Source organism: Cucurbita pepo, chromosome 1, assembly GCF_057944985.1.
Source record: "Cucurbita pepo subsp. pepo isolate OVF chromosome 1, ASM5794498v1, whole genome shotgun sequence".
In the NCBI taxonomy this organism is placed as follows: Eukaryota; Viridiplantae; Streptophyta; class Magnoliopsida; order Cucurbitales; family Cucurbitaceae; genus Cucurbita; species Cucurbita pepo.
In genome coordinates this window covers 20,272,236-20,286,769 of record NC_141798.1, presented here as the reverse complement: position 1 = coordinate 20,286,769, position 14,534 = coordinate 20,272,236, and the positions used below count along the sequence as shown (strand labels likewise).

The 14,534-nt window shown below is 37.1% G+C and overlaps 3 protein-coding genes and 1 long non-coding RNA gene across 4 annotated transcripts; 2 read left to right on the top strand and 2 right to left on the bottom strand.

The window, feature by feature from the left end:
• Positions 1 to 330: 330 nt before the first annotated feature.
• EMB2076 (Pentatricopeptide repeat (PPR) superfamily protein) lies at positions 331 to 3,207 on the bottom strand. The gene is made up of 3 exons (XM_023669923.2): positions 3,071 to 3,207; positions 1,105 to 2,740; positions 331 to 797 (listed from the first exon to the last, which is right to left on the bottom strand). Exons 2-3 carry the CDS (start codon positions 2,671 to 2,673, stop codon positions 567 to 569), a joined length of 1,800 nt encoding a protein of 599 aa, XP_023525691.2. The 5' UTR covers positions 2,674 to 2,740; positions 3,071 to 3,207; the 3' UTR covers positions 331 to 566.
• A 583-nt stretch (positions 3,208 to 3,790) lies between these two features.
• Positions 3,791 to 7,077, bottom strand: LOC111777517 (uncharacterized). Its single transcript, XM_023657199.2, has 6 exons — positions 6,466 to 7,077; positions 6,338 to 6,374; positions 5,882 to 6,118; positions 5,739 to 5,786; positions 4,328 to 4,773; positions 3,791 to 4,228 (listed from the first exon to the last, which is right to left on the bottom strand). Exons 1-6 carry the CDS (start codon positions 6,768 to 6,770, stop codon positions 4,156 to 4,158), a joined length of 1,146 nt encoding a protein of 381 aa, XP_023512967.1. The 5' UTR covers positions 6,771 to 7,077; the 3' UTR covers positions 3,791 to 4,155.
• Positions 7,078 to 10,106: 3,029 nt separating this feature from the next.
• On the top strand, positions 10,107 to 14,344 carry LOC111777928 (uncharacterized). The gene is made up of 2 exons (XR_002812455.2): positions 10,107 to 10,327; positions 14,195 to 14,344. It is a non-coding gene; the product is annotated as an uncharacterized LOC111777928 (long non-coding RNA).
• Positions 10,323 to 12,685, top strand: LOC111777912 (F-box/kelch-repeat protein At5g15710-like). The gene has a single exon (XM_023657641.2). The coding sequence runs from the start codon at positions 10,645 to 10,647 to the stop codon at positions 11,956 to 11,958; it is 1,314 nt and encodes a 437-aa protein (XP_023513409.2). The 5' UTR covers positions 10,323 to 10,644; the 3' UTR covers positions 11,959 to 12,685.
• Positions 14,345 to 14,534: the final 190 nt, after the last annotated feature.

Below are 14,534 nucleotides of genomic sequence, written 5' to 3'. Positions count from 1 at the left end.
ATTTCCTTTATTTTTCACATAAAAAATTAAATATTTTAATTATTTGATATAAACTTTCCAAATTTGATAAATTTTTAAAACCATTAGATTAATGTAATACAAGTTAAAAGGTAAAAATTGCTTATATAATTACATTAAATTTCACTTAATAAATGTTTTTTTTAATGTAGAAAATGTCATTTCTATTTTTTTTTTTTCTCAATAAAATTATTATTTTAGAAAAAAAAAACTTTAAATAAAAAGCATCAAATACATATTTTTTTTTTTTGTTAGACCATGAATTATTGAATAATAATTAGTATTTTATCCACAAAACTATACTCAACAACGTAGGAAACAAGCATAAATTTGAAAAATCATAAATCAAATGATTATCGCTCGTAGAATTTGGATACGATTCATCAGATATCTGAGCTTTTTTATGGAATATAAGCCAACTGGTGCAATCAACCAGCGATTCTGCTAAGCTATACAACAATGAGTTTGAGCTAGCATTATGCATCTACAATATATACTTCATTTACAGTAGTCTAATCTTTTCACACCTTCTTTTACATTCATTCATGTTACCTGTGGTGATAATGTCTGTGCCTTTTCTTGAAACGAGAAGCCAACCTGTTCCTCAGTCCAGCACGATCCTTCGGCAACGTCTGAAGCATCAAAGCTCGTGTTTTTCCATCTGGTTGGATACCGATTTCGCGCATCTTCGTGTAAAGCTTTTTTGCTAAATCAGTCTTGCCTCTTAAGCACATTCCTTGGATGGCAGCATTGTATACAGATGCGTCGTGTGCAGACTTCTGAAGAACAACAACTATCAGGTATACGTCCAAATAATTCTCGATGCAAAATGTCGAAAAACGTTCGAAAGAAGAACATCAAGACAAGGAATTGTAGATTAGTAAGATCATCAGAGAGAAAAAAACACAACAAAAACCATAATGGTCTAATAGAAAGCCTCATTTTCCAGTTCAACCATATGGATTTCAATGATGCTAATGCGATGAAAATTTTGAACTAAATTTCTACAGGGAAGATCTGTCCCTATTCAAAATAGTATAGGAGTGTCGTCGAGGCACGGGACGAGTCATAGAGGTGAACACTTACAGATAGAAGTAGTTCCACTTCATCCCATAAAGATCCCCAAATGCAGCTTCGGATAAGCGACAAAAGAGTGAAGGTATCAGGAGTGAGCTTCTGATGAATCATGCGTTCGTAAACTCGCAACGCAATTTCTGGCTTCCTAGCCATCTCACATGCACTAATAACAATGTTATATGATGATGCCGAAACTAAGCGACCAGAGGCGGCCTCCATTTCCCATAAAATTTGGAGAGCCCTATCCCATAACCCAAGCTTTGAACAAGACAATAGAATGGTATTGTAAATATGTATATTCAATTGAGCCTTCTCCTCTCTTTTCACAAACTCAAAGAGACGAATAGCATCGTTGTAGCGATTTGCCTTGTAAAGAGCACCGAGTAGAGCCTTCCATGTATAAACATCAGGTGAATGACCCATAGGTTTCATCCTATTGTATATGCTGAATGCTAAAGTGACCTCATTAGCTTTTCCTAGAGCATTGATCAAGGTGTTGAATGCAACGGAATTAGGTTCGAGTCCACATTTCAACATATCTTGAAAGACTCTTAAAGCAAAATCCCACCTCCCTTCCCTTGAAGATGCGCCAATAATAGCTTGCATTGTATCATTAGCTGGTTTTAAATCATTTTGAACCATCTTTACATAAATGTCGATCGCAAGTTCGTTCTGGTTGCAGCGGACGTACATGCTCACCAATAGAGAATAAGTTAGATGTGTTGCACTACAGCCATTTGCCTCCATTAGTCTCCATATTCTCTCAGCTTCAACCCAGTTATTCTCTTTTCCACAGACCGATATCATCGTGTTATAAACAATTGCATCGAACTGTTTTAAGTCATATTCGTGCTCCCATGTCCTAAACATCTCAAGAGCAGAAAGAAATCCATGAGTATCAGCAACTGCTTTGAGTATAAGGCTGTAAGTGTGCCCTGTTGATAGCTTGTTTGACTTCATAAACTCGAAGATTCGTAAACCATCATCAAACAGCCCATTCCTCAAAAGACAGGCTAAAAGTGAATTTGAAGCATGAAAACTTGGCAGAAGACCTGCTAAATGCATGGACCTGAATAATTCCATGGCACTTCTGACCTTATTTTTTCTACTGAGAATTAAAATACGCTTTGATAGCATAACTTCATCAGTTTCCTCAAGAAAATACACCTTTCTGTCACTTACCAAACCCTCCCCTTCTAACACTTCGGACTGGTTTACATCTTCAGATTGAAAGATTGGCTCATCCTGATTTTTCACTTCTCCCCAGGGAGGCGATTTCCACTCCCGAGACGTTTCTTCGACTCCTTCATCAACGACCAATCTAATAGCGTCATCCTCTTCACATGTCCTAAATTCCAAGGCTTTTGTGGACCGAACCACGAAATTCAATCGTGGAATACTCATCGACGACATTGAAGCTACATTACCCCCATGAGTTATCCTACGCCTTATACATGATTTCAATTCTGGAATAACATGGAAATGCTTGTGTGCACAACTAACCGGGTAACACGAGTGAAGTTGGTAATTCAACTCATTTGATAAAATCAGAGTGGGATTTATAAGCAATCCTCTCATAATTTACTAAACATGAAAAGAACAAGAAAGTTTACAATCCAGGAGGAATCATTCCAAATCAGTGAACCTGCAGAGAAAAGAAAACAGCCTCTAAGAACACGAATATTAAACTACCTTAAATTCACAAACAATTTCGTAAGCTACTCTGGAAGATGGGTTTCCCACGATTCCATTCTCGATTTTACTTGTGAGATGAAAGAACATGTTCGTATATTCAATACCCATGAACGAGAAAGAAGAAAAGTTGAGGATGCGCAGATATTTTCTTCTACGCACATTAAATTCCACGATAACTATCCGTCTATCCCAAATCAAATAAGCTAATGAAAATGAACACCAGAAAGAACCGCTCAAGTTTCTAACATTCATTCAATTCGAGAGATAGAGAGAGAGTTACCGAGATGTTCCTCTTCCGCCTCCTTGCGAAGCAACAAGATTACAATGGCAGCTCGAGCAAGCTAAGGAGAAGAAAGCTCTCTGGCAAGTAGCTCTCCCTCCAAATATCAATTTTGCTTGAAACGACGTCGTTGCTTAACCAGTTATACAAAATAAAGAGAGAGAAAAAAATTCGTTGCTTTTTAATTTTTTAATTTTTTAATTTTTTAAAAAGTAAAAAGTAAAAATAGTATCAACCTTGATTAGAGGTCTAAATCTTATTATCCTCCTAAATTGTCAAACTAAAAAATAATTAAATTATAATTTGAAGACACATTAAAATTAGAAGACCGAATATTTAAGTTTTTTCTTTCGAGTTTCTCCTCAAAGTTTTTAAAATGCATCTCCGAGAGAGGTTTCCACACCCTAATAAGAAATACAAATCCAACTGACGTGGGATTTCACAATCTAACCCCTCGAGGGCCTAACGTCCTCACTAGCACACCGTCCGATGTCTGGTTTTGATACCATATGTAACAATCCAAGCTCACCACTAATAAATATTATCCGCTACGTATTGACGTCGGCCCCTCGCAGTTGGTGGGTTTGGGGTGTACCCCCAAACATTAAATTTTCGATGAAGATCGAAATAAATAGCCTTTTACTCAAATAGAGAGAGAGAGTAAAAAGAATCTAACAGTAATGGTAAAATAGAAAGAGATTATAAATTACTGTGACAATATGGAGTAAGCGATGGCCCTTTCCAACACAAGTTAAAATTAGATCTTACACAACAGACAAAGAGTAAGAACATTCCAAACTTGTTCACGACAAAGCTTCTGAAGGAAGAAACTCCATTTCTGTAAGTGGAGATATTACAAAGTTAACACAAACCATACACAATCAAGCTTTGGAAGAAGAGGGAAGAGGGGTTAGATTTATTAGTTGTGAGCATAAACAAGATGCACAATCAAACTTCCTGGTTAAATCAATTTCCTACCTTTACTTTCAATGCTAAACCAACCATTTTTAGACCCTTTGATCAAACCAAACCAAACCAACCAACAAATCATTAACACTCACGCGTCGATACAAGTGACCGCTCCGCTATACATGTGTTGCCGTGGGTTTGAAACAGTCGATGTTGCATAGTCCAACCGATCTCACCATGTCCCCAAACCTGCAAGAGAACGCAATGCAATCAAGACTATCAGAAGAAAGTTGTAGACATGATATTGTGTGCGCTATGAGCTATGAAATGAGAAGTCAGCAGGCTGACCGGTCGATGCTGTTTCTCGCTTTCTCAGGCTGGTCGACACCAGTTGCCACTTTCTCTGGTCGATCTAACATCTTCCTCGACCGGTCTCCGTTATCATTTGCAACTTTAACCTTTTCCCTACAGTCTGTGCTAATCCTTGGCTTATCTCTCTGATCAACACTCATTCTGGTTTTTTCTCTTTGATCTGAGCTGGGTCTAGATTTTTCTCTGAAATCCGTGCTGTTTCTCGGAATGTCGAGCTGATTCGTGACTTGCCCAAGAACTCCGCTCCTCAGATGTGATTTCTCAATGGCAGAAATGAACTTCTTGAGATGTCTTATGTATTGTGGGAAAAGTTCCAAGTCACAATGGTTTCCTCCCTTTATCCATAACGGCTCGTACTTCTCTTTACAAAGATCCCAAAGTTGCTTTCCATGGGACCAATCAACAACGTCATCAGCAGTTCCCTATCAAGATACAAGAACATATATTACACAATTTGTGAGTGAGTAGCAACCAGAAACCAATCATATGTCAGATGGCATCATTTGATAGGCAGGTGATAGTTAGCATGCTAGACATATCCAACAAGTTCAATCAAGGCTCATGTTTCTTTTCATGGATCAGACATTCATACACGTCAAGGGATAGCGTCGGTAGACACTCGTGTAAATATGAACTACAGCAACAGCCTTGATCCACTTCATATTTCTTTTCATTCTATACTGCAGCATGACATGCTTCAAACGTGAAAATTAAGTGTTTTATATCCTTCAAGCGATATCTAAAGAGGTTTAAATGCCTATGAACTTACATAAAGAAATGGAAGGTGCCAAACTGTTCAGAGTCTTCAAAATTTTATGCTAAATGTCAAGACTTCTAATGTAACAGCTCAAGCCACTGCTAGCTGTTGTCCGCTTTGGTCCATTACGTATCACCGTCAGCCTCACGGTTTTAAAACGTGTTTGTTAGGGAGAGGTTTCCACACCCTTATAAGGAATGCTTTGTTCCCCTCTCCAACTAATTTGGGATCCACAATCCACTCCTCCTTCAAGGCCCAGCGTCCTTGCTAGCACACCGCCCGGTGTCTGGCTCTGATATCATTTGTAACAGCTCAAGCTCACCGTTAGCAGATGTTGTCTGTTTTGGCCCATTACGTATCGCCGTCAGTCTCACAGTTTTAAAACGCGTCTATTAGGGAGAGATTTCCACACCTTTATAAGGAATGCTTCGTTCTCCTCTCCAACTGACGTGGGATCTCACAATGTCTTTCCCATTGCATTTAAAGACATAATTTTATGGTAATGCATTGATGAATCAATCAATGTTTGAAGGCTAGCTTACTTCGCTACTACTCTATGGTACACCAACTGTCCACATGTTCAAGCATTCGAGATCTTAGTAAACACCAAAGGTTCGAAAGGAAACTCACATGAATTACAAGAACTGGACAATTGACCAATGGTATTTTGTCAATATTCTGCAATACAGAAAATGAAAGAACGAGCATCAATAACACATAACAAACGAGCAATAAATAGTTAAAAGTAACATTAGGAATTAACGAATGTAAACCTTATAAATGTCGAACCAGAATGTTCGCTTCACCGGATACATGACTCGAACACCTGACAAGATCGGGCTGTGAAGAACAATAGCCCTCAAGTTCGGTAAACGAGTAGCCAAATCTAAAGTCGGTCCGCTGCCAACTGATTGCCCATATAAGATTACATCTTCCTCCTTTGCACCATATCTCTCCACTAAGCATCTATAGACAGCTTCAATGTCTGCATAAGTATTCTGCTCACTTGGCTGCAGAAAGGGATGATCCAAAAGGGAAAGATCAGCTGAATTCGACTCAATAAAACAACGAAGTGGAGACTTCAAATCAAATACTCTTAACATAATTTGCCAGCCACTTTTCATCCTTAAACAGAGCAGACAAAGCTAAGAACAAAGCGGATAGATCCTGAGATTCAAAACATTTCCATACTCTAATCTAACCAAGATGAAAAAGAATAATGTTCATACCTTTCCAGTAGATTGACCATATCCCGAATAGTCGTACCTAAAAAGGGCATAATGACAAAAGGCAGCTTTCAAAAACCCAGATTCAAATGAGTTACATACAAAGCATTTAAAGCCAAAGGTTCACAAACCCCATCAAGTTGACTCTAAGATGAACACTAAGCTCGACAAACAAATCGTACATCTGCCCCAAATCAGCAGCGTTCCCATGAGAGTAGAGCAATGTTAAAGTAGCCGATGAATTCTTTACATACAGGGCCACAACCTGGTTCCCTCTCTTGGTACTAAGCTTCAAAACGTCGACGTTTCCCCTCGCCACCACCTCCGTCATCGCCAGCTTCCCGCTGCCTTCCTCCACTTCCTCCACCTTATACGACGGCGGATTCGGCGGAAAGAACGCAAACTTCGCCGCCATGGACGAAGTCACCGCCCCCATCTCCGTTCAAATACCAGTGAACCCAATACAGAACAAAAAAAACCCAGATCATGAAACAAAACAAACACACAACATACCCAGAACCCCACAACGATCTCAGTTCCCGTCAGAACAAAAACGTCAAATCCAGGTACGGAGGAGGAAGGGTTATAATTTGTTCGAGTGGTGGGAATGGGAATTTAAGTGAGGAGGAAGAGAAAATGAAGCTCTGGATTTTAGGGTTGGGAGTGGAATCGGGGGGTGGGAAAATGGAGGCTTTTCCGGCGGGGAGGGGGAAGGGAAGCACGTGTGGGCATTATTGGGAGATGAGCTGAAGGAGGAGTGCACTGGTGACAGTGATGTGTGAAAAAGAAAAAGGTACAGTATCATTGACTGAATGACACGTGTCCTTGTAGGGTACAGGGATGAATAACCGGAGACAAGGATTGGATGGTTGTTTTTACTGCGTCACAGCCTTTTCTATTTTTTTATAATTTTTTTAATTGAAAAATACCTTCTTTTTTCTTTGGGTAAAAAGTTCAAAAATACTTTGGTTCGTACACTCTCGTTGAAGTACGGTTAATTCTTTCCATCTTAGTAATTTAATTATTTATTTTTATTTACAATTATAGTTTTTTCCATGTTTAACTAAAAAAAAAATTTGTAAGGTTGTTGAATTTAACTAATTTGTTCGAGTATTTATCAAAAAAAAAAAAAATTATATATATATCCATCTGAATCTAAAAATGCACCGACTAAATCTTTACGAAAGTTCGTAAAATTGTTACATATTAGACTTGTTAACGTGTGATTCCAGGGGTGTCCTAATGAGGTCATTTGAGTTAAGCTTCGATCAGCTAACGGACCAATGCGAGAAAATGTATGACAACGTGCCTTTTGGAATGAACCTTTTGTATCTTTTATAAGGAAGCGATTATCAAAATATACCTCAGGTAATAGCCTAAAAAGATCCCATGTTAGTCGGCGAGAGAAACAAAACTTGATAAAGGTGTGGAAACCTCTATCTAGTATACGTGTTTTAAAATTTTGAGAAAAAACGTAAATATAATAACATCTGTTAATGATGAGTTTGGAATATTACAAATGATATCAAAGTTAGTTACCGAGCGATGTGCCAACGAGGACGTTAAATTTTTAAGAAGATAGATTGTGATATCCTACTTTAATTACAGAAGGAAACGCGACATTTAACTTGAATTAAATTGTTAATTTAATAATTATAAGGCGGAGTAAATTGTTATTTATTATTTACTTTTTTATCTTTTTGAATTTGGGATTAGTTTGGAATTGGCATTTGTTTGGTAGTGTGATTATGTGGGGGAACGGCCGTACTGGTGGTGTTTGGATGCTGGGATAAGGCTGGCAAATGGCTGTCGTTTCATTGATATGTCCCCGCCCCTTCAATTTTTTTTGTCTTACATAAACTCAGAAACTGATAAATTATTTATTATCGTCAATCTCATGATTTTAAAATGTGTTTGTCAGGGAGAGAATTTGTTTCCCTCTCCTAAGGAATGGTTTGTTACTCCCTCCAACAACGTGGGATCTCACAATCTACCTCTTTTTTGTTGGCACCCCACAAAACATGTGTAACAGCATAAGTAGCTAGTAGATATTGTTCGCTTTGGCCTCTAACATATCGTAGTCAGTTTCATAATCTTAAAATGCATCTATCAGCACGAAACTCGATTTTTTTACTCGGGTGTCACTGTCTCGATTTGAAAATTGTCATTTTCGAACTTATTATTTTGCATTAAAAAGCTAACGTTATATTAATCGTTGTATCCCGCTAAGGAAACCGGTTTTAATACACATGGTACTAAGGGCAGAAAACATAGCTCTGCGGAGATGCTTTATAATAGTTGCTACCAATGTGTGGTTGTGACAATAATACTGTTCCTGAGCGTGGTTTACTGCTATGTCTCTGCCATTCAATTCATTTCCTTCTGCCCTATCTCCATTGGAATATACATTATTTTTCTGTATTGTCCTTCGCTGCAAAACCCCTCCATCTTCCACCTATTTTATACATTATACCAAATCAATTTTCACCGCTAATGTTATCACCATGTTAATTATCGTTAAATTAAGTTCGTTTTGACGAATATAATGCATTTGTGTAACAACACAAGTCTACTGCTAGTCGATATTATTTTATTTGGGATTTTTCCTCAAGGTTCTAAAACTGATAATCCCTCTCTTAGGGACCCAATGTCCTTGTTGGCTCACCGCTCCACTCCTTGGGGTCCAATGTTCTTTCTAACACACTGCCTGATGTCTGACTATGATACCATTAATAATAGCCAAAGTCCACCATTAGCCGATATTGTCATGTTTGTTAAGAAGAGGTAGATGTGAGATCTCACCATTTGTGTCTTGTAGCAAATACTAATAAGAAAAATTATTGACATAGATGTAATACAACCGATTTAGACCTATGTTTTCAATTAAAATGCTTCACTCCATAACTATATATTTTTTTTAAATTATTAAAATACGTAAAAATTTATTAAAAATATTCGAGAAAATTGTTAAAATAGATAAAACATAGAAAATAAGAGATGTGCAACATCATTTACATCAATTGACGCGACAGTTAGTACGTAAAAATTTATACGTAAATGAATAGAACAATATCTTTTAACTACGACAATTATCTTATTTTCTTTATATAATTATAAATAATGTCGTACTAAAAATTTATACGTAAATGAATAGAACAATATCTTTTAACTACGACAATTATCTTATTTTCTTTATATAATTATAAATAATGTCACGTCAGATTATTATTTGTTATTGTTGATGTTTATTTTTGATTTAATAAAAATTACTTTTAGAGTAAATTTGAAACTATTCGCCATTTAAAACATAACTGATATAATTTTTTTTAATTAATAATATTTAATAATATCATTTTGATATTAAGGATTAATATAAACAAAAATTTCGAATTTTAGTATTGAAATAAAAATAAAAATAAAAATTTCACATCACACTAGTTTAACGATAAACTATTCCAGAATATTGTAATGTGATTATTAGTTTTAAGATAGAAATTTAAAAATATTTAAAAGTTATATTAATGATTATTAAGAAGAATCCAAATTTAAATTAAACTATGTTTTAATAATATAATTTCTCTTGTGGCATTTTCTTTAATTGGATAAGCACGAAGGCAGATAAAAACACACCGAGTCGATCAAATATAAACCACGTGGCATATTTTTATTCGGCGGGGATCCAATCTCACGAACTCATTACCGTACCTGAATAGGGGATTTGAACCTCCAATTTATATTATATTTCTTATTTATTTTAAATCATTCGCCAGAAATATTCGCGGAGAAAACCGAAGAAAGAGCGGGCGAGTACTTGCTTGAGAAAAATGGAAGGAAGGAGAATGGAGAGAATCAGGGTTCTCTTTAACGTCAGGTCCTTCTCTTAATTTGGATGCCGGATTTCTAATCTTCGAGCTCTAAGGAAGGTTTTTGTTCATGGCGGAGCCTGGTAGAAGCCTCATCTCTGCCGACAAAGCTTCTGTTCGGCGTTGTCAGGTTTCATTTGGGCTTAAATGTTTTCGTTTTTTGATTTGGGTCAGTGACTGATTCTCTTGTCTAAGGATCTGATAGAATGAAGTTTGGGTTCGTTTTCATTTTGTTATTCTGTTCAATTTGAAATGGAACGATTGTTCTGGTTGATTATTCTGTGCACTTGGTAGAGATTTTGGGAGATAGGTTTTGACATCCGAAGTTGAAAGGTGCTGTTTCGCCTGGAATTTTTGGATCTTTTGGAGTGAAGATATTGAATTCTGTTCTGCATTTAGAGTGCATAGGGGAGTTTTGTTGTGTACTTTGTGAATTAGACCATCGCCATGGATGGGATTGGGGAATCTTCTCAATCTGGGTCTGGAATTGTTGATTCTAAATCTTTGGGAAGTGGGGTTGTTCGTGAAGACAATAGGGTTGCTGAACAAGTGTCGCCCCTGGGAGGTGGGGGGAGGAATACTAGTCCATTGGGTAGGGCAGGATCCAGAAACACTAGTCCTTCGAGGCAGAAGGTTATAAAGACCAAACCTCGTGGTTTAGATGAGGAAACAGTTACAACATTTAGTAAAGCATCCCATCCAGATGTTCAAATGGAAGATGGTATATGGGCGATGCTGCCTGAAGATTTGTTAAACGAGATCTTAGCTAGAGTTCCTCCATTTTTAATCTTTAGGCTTCTTTCTGTTTGTAAAAAGTGGAATTCTATACTTCAAGATACTAGTTTTCTTAAATTTCATGCACAAGTGCCTTCACATGGGCCTTGTCTTCTCACATTTTGGAAGAATTCTCAAACCCCCCAATGCTCAGTCTTCAGCTTGCCATTAAAAACATGGTATAAGATTCCATTCACATTTTTGCCTCCTTGGGCATTCTGGTTGGTTGGTTCATCTGGCGGTCTTGTTTGCTTTTCTGGGCTTGATGGACTAACTTTCAAAACCTTGGTATGCAATCCCCTCACACAAAAGTGGAGGGCCTTGCCAAGTATGCACCATAATCAGCAGAGGCAGCTGATTTTGGTTGTTGATCGGACTGATCGGTCATTTAAAGTCGTAGCGACTAGTGATATTTATGGTGACAAGTCCCTGCCCACTGAAGTTTATGACTCAAAGCTGAACCGTTGGTCACTTCATCAAACTATGCCTGCTGTAAATCTCTGCTCCTCGAAGATGGCATATTGTGATTCCAAATTATACTTGGAAGCTCTTTCTCCGCTTGGTTTAATGATGTATCGGCTGGATACAGGCTATTGGGAACATATTCCTGCTAGGTTCCCTCGTTCTTTATTGGATGGGTATTTGGTTGCTGGTACACAGAAGCGCCTATTTCTTGTTGGAAGGATTGGTCTTTATAGCACTCTTCAAAGCATGAGAATTTGGGAACTAGATCATGCAAAAATTATGTGGGTGGAGATTAGTAGAATGCCACCTAAATATTTTCGTGTTTTGTTGAGGTTATCGGCAGAGAGATTTGAGTGCTTTGGACAGGATAATCTGATCTGCTTTACATCTTGGAACCAAGGAAAGAGTCTTCTTTATGATGTTGATAAGAAAGTATGGTCTTGGATTGCTGGCTGTGCTTTGCAGTCATGTAACAGCCAGGTCTGCTTTTATGAACCAAGATTTGATGCTTCTGTATTCTGAGCTGACTTCTTTTTTTTTCCTTGATGATTCTTTATTACATCCATTCTTATCTGAGGCACAATTTTTCATGACTTCTTCATGTACACATCCTTGTATATGGTTTCCTCACTTTGTGATTACTGGCCGATCATCTAAGTTTCTTCTGCTGTTTGCTGGATTAATTCCATTCCATGGTCATAATTCTAGGAGGCCAATTTTGTTTGCAAGGTTTAGCAGTAGTAAGAATAGTTTCAACCAAGACTTTCCTTGCATGGGTTTAATGACGTGCTAGCTTGAGCATGGGATGAACTGCATTCAAGAAAACTATATGTGGGTGGTATTTGGGAAGAATGGAAGCCAAGCTTGTATTTTCAGATGTGTTGGTTTAGGTTCAGTTCGAGTTATCTCTATGGAAATTAGCTCCATTGCTCTTGCAGTTCAATCTGAGATATTATTGTGAGCTGCTGACTTCAAAGTTCAACTATGACGATCAAGAATGTCAATGCCAAATTTCAGGAACTTGCAGTGCTGGGTTTGGTTCTTGGTCACTAGCTGCTCAAGTTAAACGTAGTGCTTCAAGAGGTTCTTAACAATCTGAGGTTTCAGGCGAACTTCTATGGTTGGAGTTGAAAACCGAAATTATTGTTTTGATCATTGCATATATATAGGCTTCAGAAATTTTCTCAAATGTAAAATGATTGATTTGTACGATCTGTTCAGGACGTTATAAAAAGGACAATTTCTTCAAGTCGAACGGGAACTCTTATACCAAACCAGATATTGTCCCTTGCTATGTTTTTAAATCTAATGTTAATTGGCTTCAAAAGTCTCAAGTCTTGATTCCCCCCCTCATCATTACTAATTACTGTTAGGACTAATATTGTCAACAGATTGAAGCTTGCCTTCTGAGATGAAATCCAGTATTTCACCAGTGTGAACTACCCTCTGGTTCAAAAAGTTGAATAATTTCAGATTTCATCTCATCTTAATACACCCCATCCCTTAGGCACAGGTTCTGATGGGGTTATTTAAGAAGTTGAGCTAAAGAATAGGGTGTCGTTCACTTAATAAGGTGCCAAATGGCCTGCAAGATCAAGCTTATGTTGCCATCAAGGATACTGTTTTTTTCACATTGATTCATAGTATGCTGTTACCTCAAAGTTGAAAGGAAAGCAAATGTAATTGTAGCACGGAGATAGATCAAGAAGGCAAAGTTCTCTCCAGTTTGAGTTATTATCTTGGAAACCGCAGGCCTCTTTGGAATACTCCAAACCATCTTGGGTGAAAAACTCTCGACTTTGCCGAGGATTTGGGATCATTCAGCTTATTTTGCATCAATCCCGTTACATCATCAGACTTAGGAAGCCATTGAATTGTGAATCATTGAAGGTAAACACTGGTCCCCATCTGTACCTTTTTCTTTGCTTGCATGAAAAGAAAACAATCCATAGGGCTAGGTAATGGAAAAAAGTCTTCAAATCCTCTATATTTTACTTATTTCTAACGAGCATTTCAAGTTCTGCACGCATCAAGAATGTATATGATACAAGAGATGGGCTTCGAAATCCTAGCTTTAACTTGATTTTGAGTCTATTTATTTGAAGCTCTCATTCCCTTTTTCCAATGTGAAACGCTTATACAGGAGAATTAAGTAACTAGTGAACAGTTCTATGGGTTTTCTTTATCATCTTCGTAGTTGGGAAGTCTCTTGCACTCACTATTCGAGGTATATTTTGCAGTTTTTATGAATCTGTATGTTGCTGTTTCTTAATGTGTTCTTAAATTCTTATATAAGGTGTAAAAACTGGCTTACAGGAACTAAAGAAAATGCTTGATTGTTACAAAGGGTATGCTTCATTTCATTATTAGCTTAAAAAATAAACTCTTTTTCGCTTCTGCTTTTCTACATATTATACTGGGGGTTTCTGATTACGCAACAGGATCACAATTTCAGCAGAAAATTCCCCATGATATTGGTAGAACTGTTTAGGAAGAAGGAGATGATTTGAGTATTTACTAACGAAAAGGGTGGATAGAGAGAGATTAGAGAAGAGATGCCGAATGGTGTTAAAAAGGATTCAAATAACATAGCTGAAGGAAGAGACCTTTAGATTGACTACGAGACCCTCAACGCCAACCTCCTAGACATAACTTCATGAATGCAAAGCATTGAGTTCATACCCTTTTTTCTACCTGGTGTGGTCTGTTTAGTTTGTACTTTGGAGATTCATATCAATTATTAATCATCTGCTTTCAGGTAGCAACTGGCTAGAGAAGATGAAGAAAAACAAGGGAGGGAAGACTATGCGATTGGCTAAGCTTGAGAAGAAGAAGAGAGACGACTCGGTACTAGTTTCAAAAATATTCATAAACTTTAAAAAGTAATATTAAATAGTTTGAAAAACAATTTATGAGGTGTCGATAGATGATTTTTGTTCTTATATTGAATTTTTTAAAAGTTTAAAAGTGTTAATGCTGCTCTTAAGATTTCATGCATATTTTTTAAAATATAGTACTAATCGTAGGTATTTTTCAACTTTTTTAAAAAAATTGAACGGTTGCGGTCCAAAACTGGAACTAATAGTAAATGTATTATT

Excerpts from the sequence above, each read along its gene's own strand:
- LOC111777517 (XM_023657199.2), bottom strand. The coding sequence starts at position 6,770 with ATGGGGGCGGTGACTTCGTCCATGGCGGCGAAGTTTGCGTTCTTTCCG. Across the intron at positions 4,774-5,738 it reads GTCCAGTTCTTGTAATTCAT|GGAACTGCTGATGACGTTGT; the intron begins GTGAGTTTCCTT and ends GTATCTTGATAG. Across the intron at positions 4,229-4,327 it reads GCGAGAAACAGCATCGACCG|GTTTGGGGACATGGTGAGAT; the intron begins GTCAGCCTGCTG and ends GTTCTCTTGCAG.
- LOC111777912 (XM_023657641.2), top strand. The coding sequence starts at position 10,645 with ATGGATGGGATTGGGGAATCTTCTCAATCTGGGTCTGGAATTGTTGAT.
- EMB2076 (XM_023669923.2), bottom strand. The coding sequence starts at position 2,673 with ATGAGAGGATTGCTTATAAATCCCACTCTGATTTTATCAAATGAGTTG. Across the intron at positions 798-1,104 it reads AAGTGGAACTACTTCTATCT|AAGTCTGCACACGACGCATC; the intron begins GTAAGTGTTCAC and ends GTTGTTCTTCAG.